This window comes from Acanthochromis polyacanthus, chromosome 9 (assembly GCF_021347895.1).
Source record: "Acanthochromis polyacanthus isolate Apoly-LR-REF ecotype Palm Island chromosome 9, KAUST_Apoly_ChrSc, whole genome shotgun sequence".
Lineage (NCBI taxonomy): Eukaryota > Metazoa > Chordata > Actinopteri > Pomacentridae > Acanthochromis > Acanthochromis polyacanthus.
Genome location: NC_067121.1, coordinates 9,050,873 through 9,062,888, shown reverse-complemented (window position 1 = coordinate 9,062,888; position 12,016 = coordinate 9,050,873). Strand labels below are relative to the sequence as shown.

Genomic DNA, 12,016 nt, shown 5'->3' with positions numbered 1-12,016 from the left:
TTTCTAATCTTCCACAGGCATTTTGAAAAACCTGGCCAAGTGTTCTGACTGTGATGCCGCGATGAAAGCCTTTATGCCGAAACACATTAGCCTGATGTTTACTGTTAATAGAGATATGATTTAATTGAGGTTAATTCTTGCGTTGGAGAGCTGCCATCGCCGTCGTTCGCAGATGTTTCTGGATCTCATTGTGCAGATTTTGGCAGAGAACTGAATCAGACGAAGGTTGCGCGAGGAGGATCACCTTCTCGAGGAGGCTTATTGGGAAGAGATCAGAGCTTTCTTTCCTTAAAAGGATTTTTGAACGAAGCGCTGGAAGTCAGTAAAGGACTGTGGTTGTGTTGTGCAAAGCCAAGAGAAATAATTCCTCAATTAATAGATTGTGGACATTACGCCAAAAACATACTACGTACTGATTGCTTCTTTGATTGATGTTATAAGAAAAAAAAATCTTGTCATCAATAAGATGCAATAGAAACAATGACGCAAATCAGAGTTTTCAAAAGATTCTGTCTCACATTTGCAAGATAACGAGTTGAACTGGACTAATCAAATTCGGGCACAGATCGGAAGATTTTAGGTTTCCAAGACAAGTGGAGCTCTGAGTTTGGTAAAAAAAACATTGTTCTACTAAAAAAAAAAAAAAATCAAATAATGCAACAAATGGAAAGGAATAACAGAAAAAATAGGTTAAAGCATGTTTGGATTAAAATGGGTTCTATTAGCAGTTCTGTTTAAAATCAAACTTCATGGAAAGGATAAATTTTAAGTCATGGGGAAACACCATGCCTACTTCTCATTCCCTTCAGGACATGCCAAGATTCAGGATTCAAGCTTCAGGATATGCTAACATGCCAACCTGAAGACAGTCTTGGAGCATCATCTTATCACAATCTGAGACGATGTAATTAGAAAATTGCAAAACATGCAAATTAGGAAATACAACGTATAAATAATAAGATTGTAATCCTCTGAAAAAAATACAAAAAAAATTAACGTACTTTAAACAAATTCTAGACAAATTCCAGACAAAAAAAAATCCCCCAAAAATATGTTGTCACGGAAGTTCCCATGTGAATGAATGGTGATCCAGTTGATCCACACAAGAACACAGAAGCATGTAGAGAGGAACCACAAATGGAGCCTTAAATTTAAAAGAAACTACTTTATCCTGTTTAATATGTGCTTGGTCTGCAGTGAACAGAGTGCATGCATGGTGGTTTATGTGTCTTTTAACAAAATATTTTACAAAATTGGCTCCACAACTGTTAAGCCAGCTTTACTACTTAATTCTCAACATGCATCATCGGCCCTGTCTTGATCCGTTCACATATTCAACAACAAAAGCACCAAGGCTGCTCAGTCGTATCATTTCCGACGGCTGAATTCTTGAAAAAATTTGTGGTAGAAATCACGGCACTGTAGAATGTGTACATTTAGTATAGATGTACCCACAAACAAAATGACCTTCTGCTGAGCACAGGCGTGTGTTATGCATGTGTTCGTTATGTACGGATGCCGAATTGCATTACCAAAACATGTAGTGGGAGGCGGGAATGGAGACTCGGAAACACCGTCACAATTTAATTAAGTGTTCCTTGTCTCATTTCCAGCAGATAAGTCCAGATAAGTCTGCAGTGGTGTATTTGTAGTAGGATCACAATCATGTGATCATCAGCAGTCAGCTGATGTAGTGTTCACTTGTTGTCATAGTTACAGTGACTCTGTGTCGCCATCTTGCAGTGATGCAAAAATCTTGGAAGCTGATAAACTGACAACATTAGCATCTCTCCTACAGCTGCAGTGAGGCTGCGATCCATAAACGAAGTCACTTCCTGGTTTTGGACACTCGGGGCTGAGTTTGTGCATTATACAGAATTACAAACAATAGAAGTTGTGTAGAAATTAGGTAATATGCTTGTTCGCAGGCTACAAACTTGCGAGCGTAGATTTGCACAACTGACTTTTTGCATACTTTAATGTCAAAATTATGTACCAGCTGTGCAAACCGCATACAGGTTGGCAGACTTACAAGATCCAAAGCCTGACTGGTTTCATATGAACTGCAGTAAACCCAAGGAGGAGGAGTGCTGTGCATGTTTTATATGTCAGCTGTATCTAAATGCCAGCGTGCAGACAGCTGAAACAGCATCCTGTGTTCTTGTAAATCCACACTTGTAAGAGCCAAACCTTGTCGCTAATGCAAACCTGAGAGAGTGGGCATTCATGTGGGTTTCCTCTGTGAACCTTAAAGGAAATGGACTGAAGGTTGTTATCGACCGTCTGTGACTGAAAGGTTCAAAGGAGGAAAAAAGGATTTTTTTTGTTTAATATAATAAAATCCCTCCTGTGGGTTGAATCTGACCGTGGCTCTGCGACACATGACATGCAAGTCGATACCAAGAAGACTGTGGTGAAGGATGAAAGCACCGGATGAGGTGGAGGGATCGAGCTGCTTCCACGTTTTTTTCCTCTCTTCTCATGGCTTAGTTTCTCTCAACACGCTCAGCCACTTGTCTTAAGCAGCATTAATTGTATTTTGTTAGGATGTCACCTTTGACCTTCAGAAGGAAAACAGAAACAGGGAGCCGCTCAACAGGTCCCCTGCGAGGGACAATGGGAATGAAGTTGGGCTTAATAACAGGAAACACGGCGGTGTTCAGGGAGACTGAATCAGTGCTTTCAACAGATCGGTTACACGGGAGGATGGTGTTGTTGCACAGTCGCCAAATGTTGGTTTCGGTTTGTACATCAGCTGCTGCATTCCTTCCCCCTCCCCTACTCCCACAGGAATGAATGATTTCATCATATGTTATCTCTTCTGTATCCATCAAACTCACTGTTTGTCTTCGATGAAGACGTCAGCGAGCAGGACTGACAGATTTGACATCTGACAGCGGAATCCCTTGTGTTTAATTGAAGGACTCATCCGATGTCGGAAAGAAGAAAGGTGGGACAGGCAGAGGCAGGCGAGGTTGTAAACAGGATGGAACAGCCTTCCGTTTTATTCTAAATTTGATATGTACAGAAAAAGTGGCTGTATACATTTCTTAATATATCATGTAAAAGTTTTCTGGAAAAAAAACAACAACAAAACAATTGCACATCAGCTTCCATTAACTTCCATTTCTTCTTTTTTTCTGATAAACACATCATGGTACAGCATGGTTGAAGGCAATGTCAAATGGGATACAAATACACTGATAACCGCTGATAACAGAGTGTTGGCTCCTGTGAATAAAACTTTATTAAAAAAAAAGGTTGAGGAAGGAGTACCCCAGAAATGACACATTTCATATGATGATATTAAAAATAACACTGAGGTGTCACTGACAAAGAAATCACACGGTGTCCCTCTTTGTGTAAAATATGATATTATCTCAGGCACTTATCGATATGAGACCCCATAGCAGGACACACAGGTCAAATACATCCTTCTAAATGTGCTAGTTGGCATTTTGACATGCACTCGTGTTCACAGCAGGAACCTTTCCTAAAAACTTTCTTCCATACTGCACAGCTTGAATCTTATTTGGTTTTCATCAGCTTCATTCTCGTGTAGGTTTAAAAACACACAACAAGGCGCCTCAGTGTGTTTGTGTTGTTAAACCCATGTACATATATAATGCAGAAGGGAGTTTTTAATTAGCTTCAAGCTGACAAATACTGGGAGCTCTTCCTAAGGTTAAAATACAGGTTTATACACTGGAATAGCTCGATTTTTTTCTTCATCTTCGTTCATCGTTCATCGCCCCTGTAAAGCCGGCATCTTTCCCAGCGAGGGTCTTCATTAACCAACAGGAGATAATGTATGTCACGCAGCTTCACTCTGCGTATGGAAAGTGTGTAGAAGTGAAGGGCAATTACACACCGCCTGTTTGTTTTCCACAGCTTTCTTTTATTTATTATTACTTCTCGCGCTTCCCTTTTGTTCAAAGTTGGACCTCGCCTCGGCCTCGTTTGTTCGCTCAGACGCGGTAACGTCACGAACATCAGTGCTGTCAAAGAAGGTTCAGAGTAAGTGGATCGCTTGCCTCCTACTGCAGCAATTACAGTGGTAGGCTGGTGGCAGTGACTTTTTTTAAGCATGTGTCATCATCAACGCCTGAGTTCTTCTTTTGCAACCCACGACAATAGCAGCTACTTTCACTGATTAGTTCCTCCTCTCGGGGTGAAAAAGCTGCCAGGAGCTACAGAGTTCGACTGGAATGAAAATGTAAATAGGTCATGAATGCACAAGCCACCAGGACAGCGTCATTTACTCCAATTTCAAGTCTGGTTAACCCGACTTACAAAGAGATATTTTTACCTCCAGTGATATGTATTTATGCATGTGCTTCTGTTTTCATTTTTCCAGGTTTTCAGATTTCTGTTTCCATCCTAATACACTGGAGATGCAGTTCAAAGTTAAAGTATTTTCCAGCTAAAGGCTTCGTCGTATCTGCATTTAAAAACAAAATCAACACCATCAATTTTTTTCTGTAGAGCCAAAGAAAACCAGCTGAAACCTTTTGCATCTGTTGACCAACTTTTGGGTCCAAAAGCAGAAGAAGCGATAGCCGCTAACAAGTTGCATTCACAGACTGTATATAAAAAATGGATGCAACCACGGTGTCGTCACCTGTTGGTTTCTTGACTACAGTTTTGAAGAATCCCGATACTTTTTTGAAACCTTATGTGATGAGTCAGAGGTGGTTCTGAATGTTGAACCTAAACAGACTATGCATGGTGATACATTAACTACTTTATCATCTGCTTTACTCTGAATGGGGCCATAATTTACAAAAATACACCACGATGAAGTCAAAAAAAATCTTAAAACTACTGATTCAGAACATAATTTGCACTGGTAAAGTGCTTACTGAGGTAACCAATCAAAGGATCATTTTCTCATAGACTTCAATGCAATCTGTCATAATTCTACTACCAGAGGAGTCGCCCCCTACTGGCTGTTAGTCAGAATGCAAGTTTCAGATACGTCAGCTTTGGCTTCACTTTTCGTATCTGAAGGCTACATTCATCTTTTATATCCAGTCTATGGTTGCATTGCACCAGCCATTTGTGTAAACTGTTTGCTAACTTCTCAGCTAACAAGCTAGTTTCCAAAAACATAGAACTGTTGCAAATAGTGGTGCTAGCTTTTCCAGCTAGCTAGCTATAGAAGGGCACCAACTAGCCGTGCGATGATGTGCCACCAATTAAATAGTACTGCTATATTTGTGAGAGTGCAGAAATTAACTTTGCTGTGTTATCTTCTGGTCTGCCAAGGCTTTCAATAATCTGCCAACTGGAACAGACATTTTGCAAACTGCATCATAGATCTCCAACTAGCCAGGTGACCTGATGACCTTCTATAGTCATCTGCTGGTTTGTTAAAATCTGAGGCAGTAGAAAGGTTTCCGTTTAACACAGCTGCAGGGAATTTGCATTTTGCCTTGATATGTACTTTTTTATGCAACTTCATGTACTTTTTTATGCAACTTCATATGCAAAATTAGCGCGACAGAGCCTTAATAGGCAGAAATAGAATCATGCTTCAAAGGTGTCTACTGATTTCAGCTGATTTCTTTGGATGAAAGCAGTTCAAAGAAATGTTTGTAGTTTATAAAAAAAATACTTTTCATTGTTGTTAGAACCACAATTCAAATCCCATTACTGCAATTGCAGAGGCAAACTCAGAAGTAGATATCTCAAAACCTGGGCAAATAATATCCAAATGATCTGCATTATAACTGGAGGTAAGTCAGAAAATATATATATTTTTTTGTAATTTTGCTCAGCCTACCCTTTAAAAGCCAACAGCACTCACTTCGTCCCATTGACTGCTGTTTTTTAAAAAGCAAGATAGCACCCCTGCTGCTCCCTCTTTTTAAAATCACTCTGCAGATGAGCGCCGGCAAAATGCTTAAAAAGGTAAAAAATACAAAAAGCAATTATAGCAATTGAAAGCAATTAACTCCTGAGGACAATTTTGCCTTTTGTTAAAAATGGGAGAAAAGCTTCAGCTAATCTCACACTGGGAGGCTTATTGTCTCTCTACCCATCTTTATTCTGTCTCTTGTTTTTTTTTTTTTTGCTTTTTATTCAGCTCTTTATGTCAGAAGCTGGGCCCTCTGTCGGAGCCTCTGGTGGCAGCTTTCTTTGGCTCTCTGGCAGGCAGCAGGTGGCTTGTGATGAAAAATTCAGTGCAGAGCCTGACTCGGGAGACAAGGAGGAGGAGGATGAGGGTGGTAGTGGGTAGCAGGAGGAAGAGTAAGGGGATGGGGTGAGATGAGAGGAAGGTGAGAGAAGAGGAGGATGAAGGTGGGGAGCTGCTGAGGTAGAAGAAAGGAGCGTAATGAACAGAGAGGCGACGAGAACAGCGAGGAGAGGATGTGAGCTCCAGACAGACAGACAGGCAGGCAGGCCAGCGAGTCAAGCCCAGAGCCGTGCACCGGGGCCAGGCACGGGATCAGAGCTGTCTACCTTCCCTGCCTGAGCCTCCTCCGCGGAGATAACACACAATATGAATCATTTATGAGGGGGGCTTTTTTATTAATAACACACACACACGCTGTGCCCTGTTTTCTTTCACACACTTCGCCTTGTTTTCTCGGCTCCCGGGAGAATACCGAGAAGCTTCTATTGCTAACAGAGAGAAAAGTAAAGAAAACAGAATACGGAGAAAACACCGGCAGCATCGGCAGGGACCGAATGTTAACGAAAGGGTGATTTTGTGACAGGTGGGGAGAGTCATCCGCGGGACACGCGTACTTGATAGTGAAACATGTACCTTGTCACATGCCCACACACAAACCCACACAGAGACTTACGCCTCCCCGTGGGCTCAAAAAAAAAAAAGAAAGAAAAAAAAAGCGCCCACTCACTTTGCCTGTCTGCCCATTTGATTGTCAGTACATGACGGTGCCAGATCTCGATGAATCAGAGTCCTGGACGACTGTGAACAAGCATCGTGAATGCAGAGAAGGCACTGAGCGTCTCATGTCTGTGGGAGGGTGAGTGACTGACTGACAACTGGTATAGGTCATCGGCACAGCGGGGGATTGAACACAAACACCCACATACTGAGTACACTTCACAACTGTTTACCTCTAACATCATCGCTAAGCTATGAGACCTCTAGGTTGTCCTGTGTCAAGGTTTGCAGCGTCCACTTTTGCTGTTTCTTCAAGGTAATCCCCTTAGCTCTTGAAGTTCTTCTTCATCCATCAGTCCATCCTCAGGAGTAAAAAAGTCTTCCTTTCTCTGAACCCAATCTATTAAGCCTCGCTAACTGCGAAGGCGAAGGCGGCACGTCGTGGCGGTAGGGACCCTTCGGGGAGGCTGGATCCTTCAGGTGGTACCCATCGTAGCTGCTGTTGCCGGTGCTCTCCTGCATTAGCTTCCCTTTGGCTTCCTGTTCTCGGCGTCTCTGCTCCTGCCTCAGCAGCTCCTGGGCCTCCAGAAGGACCCTGGCATTGACGCCTCCGCCCCCTGGGTAGCCGTTCCTGGAGCCCTGATAGCTGGAGTACCTGGGGTTGTCCTTGGCAGTCTGGAAGCCCTCGCCCGGTGGGTACGCTTTATCCCAGGAGTCCTGGGAGATGGAGCTTGGGTTCTTCCTGGGTTGCCTGATGCAGAAAGAAAAATAAAGGAAAGGAAAAAGTGAAATTAATTTTAGTTTACTTTGACATATCCATGATTTATTTGGCTTTAGGCCTCATTTTTCACTCCCTCTGTCTACAAACTCACAGTGGAATCAGCAAATGCAGCCTGAAAATAAGCGAAGATGGCAGCTTGCCATATGGTATCATTTTCAGAATGCATTTATATATTCAGAAATGCCATCATTTGGCATGCTGGTGGTAACTCAAAGTCTGCTTTCTAGGAGTTATCTTGGAGCTTCTGACTACATCTCATAGCGTTCTTCAGCTGATGGCCTATAAAGCATAATCATCTCATGCTGAGCAAAGAGCATCCAGGGATAAATGGTTTGAAGCTCTGGAAATATCTAGTAAGTGGACCTTTAGACAAGCTTTTGTTTATGGCTCAAATTTGTTTGGATTTTTTCTTTCATGTCCAGATTTTTAGTGCATAGACTGTGAGAAGAAAGAGTCTGACAGAGAAAAACTGTGAAAAGTTGGATTTTGTCATACAGCTCCCATTTTAGTGCTATTTGGGATGAAGATGTTTTGAGTTTTTGTTTTATGGCTACAAAATGTGTAACAGAGGTCAGCAAGTTAGCCGTCAGCCCCGCATAACTCCTCTTTTATGAACCATTATTGTACATAACATGCACAAATCTTCAACCTGAAAAACCATATTGCATTAGCTACTAGCTGTTCTAGCTGGACTGGAGCATGATTGGTAGAGACAGAGAAAATGCTGTCAGTGGCACAGTAGCCAAGACATCACATTCGATGAAAATGAGGCACCATTACTGCCTCACAAACTGCCTCTGGGCAACTACCAACCCACAGCAACACCATACAGGGACACCTAACCATGTCAAAGTCCCCTTCCAGCCCATTAGGTCCATTTCGAGACAGACTGAAACAACCATTGGATCTGACAGACAGTAATAGCAGACCTTTTGCAGTTAGAAAAATGAGGCGACCATCTTGTCCTCTATGGATTCAGCCGGGTTGATATGTGACACCTGACACAGAGTGTCTTAAAGGCACGGTTGGTTGTCATGATTCTGGGGGGCTGCCCTGCCCTTTACCAGAAAGGCCGAGAAAAAAATCCAGATGTGTGACATCACCGCTCATTTCTGCTTGGCTGGCCTCTTTGTGGCAGCTCCAAGTGTGTGTGGGTGTGTGGGTGTGTGTGTGTGTGAGTGCGAGTCTATACGATATGCATGAGTATCCCGAGCCCAGCAGCTCCACCCGTTTATCTCGAGGGCAAGGCAAGACGAGAGCAGGGACATAGAAGAAGAAGACACACAAAAACATCAATGGGCTTTTGACTCTGAGCCATGCATAATTAGCAGGTTTATCAGCCAGCTGTGAAGAAATCGTATTATTCCTGTGTTTGGATTTGAGTAGGAAGGGGAGAAAAAAATCCTTAATGAGAACAGAAAAGACCTTTGTTTTTATTCAACAGAGATTGAATGCAATTGGGAATGGATACGCTCCTCGATCGGTGAGATAGGAGAATATAGCCCAGGTTTATTCTTGCACACGCTCGAGTGATTCCAATTTTCAGAGACAGGCGTCCCCGGCATCTGATTTCATTTCATATGTTGACAAAGAGGCCAAAGCTGGTCTGCCTCCCCGCTGAGAAATGCAAACCAGATCGCTGCCTCTGTCTCATGCTGTGCCAAGGGGGAGCATGTACATGTGTGGTAAATACAGAAAGATGTATTCTGTTCTGTATTCTGTTCATGCACATGGTGAAGCATGACAGATGATAACAAAACAGAGAGGGGAAAAGGTGACCGAGTGAGATTGAGAGAAAAAAAGCGACACCGAGAGGTTGGAGCGAAGGGGCACATAGACCTGTGACACACAAACACACACTGCTAAGACCAAATGCCAGTGCAGCTGTTGCAGCCAGCCTTTGGTCTCCTATGATGGCATTACTTTGGCTCTGAGATCAATGGTGTTCCTCGATGATGAATATGAGGGCCCTTCACTCGTCGTCATTGTTTCAAATGGCAGCGGTTTATTTTCACTCACAGCTCCTTGTTTAGGAAAGGGTCTCCCCCAGTAGGGCACTGACCTTTATCTAAAATGAAAGTCACTTTTTAGGGAATGCTGCTGCCATTAATCACGGCTCCATTCACAATCCAGAGTGATGTCCTCATGAAGAAATTCATCCTCCATGAACGGTGTGGGAGCATATGAATCCCATCAAGGCTGTGATCTCCTGAACGCCACATTTACTCCATCTCAGCCTGACTTCACACAGTGGTATGCTCTAAGTCAAACAATAGTTGGTGTTCTCAAGATACTGCAGCCGGGTTTATCCAAACAGAGCAGTTTATTAATGGAATTAGTGGAAAAGTGAAGGGATGTGGCCACAGGATGTTGCCTCTGACCGCTGGAGCGCGACGGTAGTTCATTAATCTTTCAGCAAAGCTGCCTGCAATATTTATCAAGGAAGGGATTTACGTCGATAACAGTGGATTAGAGTACGATGGTGAAGTAATAGAAGATAATGTATTTAATGTTGTATATGTATGGTAAGTGCGAGATGACATGCACCAGGACGTGTCTGCTTGGTTTGGCCTTCTACAGAATCTGTCTGAACGGGTAATTACACAGACTGCTGGAAATAATGTTTCCTCCTGGAAATGCCAAAGACTCAGAAAAAAATATTCAAAAGATCCATTCTCACGAGTGCACCGGAGCACGTTTCCAGCATCAAATCTATCAGCGCTGTCTGTCGTTGTTACTACCCCCGCTGCTGCAGTAAAGCTTTGTTGAAGATGGATTTAGATGCTGCACTGTCTTACCTCAAAACGACAGTAAACCTGTTGTTTAAAAATAAAGAAAAATGCAGTTTCTAAAGAATACAGGTGTAATAATAAAAAACATGTCTTCATAGGAGAAATTCTGCTGATGAATGCCATGCATTAATAATCTGAGAACATCAACATTATTGGTGCCATAAATCATTTAGTAAATGTTTATATACTGCTTCCAAAATGCAACAGAGTGGGACTTAAGTAAATGAGTCCTTGTTAAAATGGGATGATAAGGAGGAAATATGGAATGACGAGGCCAAATCTGGTTCAAATGGGATCTGCAGCCCCACAGCTGCAGGAAAAAGACAGTTTTTCAGTACTTATTTTAATATAGCGATGCGATTTTCACATAAAATAAAATAATTTCTTGTAAAAACAGGTCAGTGTGAAGGAAATATGGGATTTCTGCAAATCAGGTTCAAACAAATAGGATCTGCCACACAGTTGGAAAACAAAGCCACCTTTCTAGCAGTTAACTCAATACAGTGATGAGATTTTTACTTAAAGTAAATCTTTTCTTGTAAAAACACGATGGTAGTGAGGAAATGTGGTATGAAGAGGCCACTTTTGCTAATAAAGTTCAAACGAATTAGATCCGCAGCCAAACAGCTGCAAGATAAAGCCATCTTTTTAGCAGTTAACTTAATAAAGTGATGGGATTTTTACTCAGAGTAAATATTTACTTGCAAAAACAGGATGATGAGGAGGAAATGTGGAATGGAGAGGCTATTTTTCCAAGCAAATTAGATCTGCAGTCAAACAGCTGCAAGATAAAGCTATTTTTTTAGTAGTTAACTTAATAAAGTGATGTGATTTCTATTTAAAACTATAAAACTCTAGATTTTACAGTGCTTAGAAGTGTCTGTGTACAATTCCTTAAAGATTTTTTTTTCCGTATTATGTAGAATTTTGATTCTCAACAACCACTTTCACTTCAAAAATCAAGCCAAACCAAACTTTTTCCATTTCAATTCATTTATATGACACCAAATCATAGCATATGTCACATCAGGTCACTTTTAAAAATTACGACCATAAATTGAGAAGGAAAATCCCCTTTTAGCAGGAAGAACCTCTATCTCTACCAGCCTGAAGTCTGTCTGTCCGTCTGTCTCTACCTTTGTATATACTGTTCATGGTGTATATTATAAAAGGCACCCAGATTAAATTTAACCAGAAAGGAAAAAAAACCCCAAACAAAACCCAAAACTGATCAAATTATAATAAAAATAACAAAAAACACACAACCACGCCCCGGCACTTCCTGGAACAAGAGGCAGCCGTATCATGCAGATCAAAGGGAATTACATTAAGGGAGAGGAAAGCAATCATGTCAGATCTGTGTGAGAGGGTAACATGATCTGTCCATCCTGACACTCAGTGTGTGTCTGTGTAGGTTTGTGGTCTCAAACTGGCCCGCTACGACCCTTTTTTCTTACTCAGATGCTACATCTACGTAATCTGCTATCATTACTGTCACAAGGCCATTACAATGAATCTGACATAATCAGACAGGCGTGCACGAGACCACACACACATCACAGCTCGGGATGCGTCACAGTAAATCAC

The 12,016-nt window shown here is 41.9% G+C and overlaps 1 protein-coding gene across 1 annotated transcript in view; it reads right to left on the bottom strand.

Annotated features, from left to right (window-relative positions):
- Positions 1-2,971: 2,971 nt before the first annotated feature.
- The window catches only part of pard3ab (par-3 family cell polarity regulator alpha, b), a 335,934-nt gene continuing 326,889 nt past the window's right edge, over positions 2,972-12,016 (bottom strand). Inside the window, exon 25 of the mRNA XM_051953203.1 lies at positions 2,972-7,607. Coding sequence (XP_051809163.1) covers positions 7,220-7,607 — 388 coding nt within the window. The 3' untranslated portion in view covers positions 2,972-7,219. The remainder of the gene's footprint in view (positions 7,608-12,016) is intronic.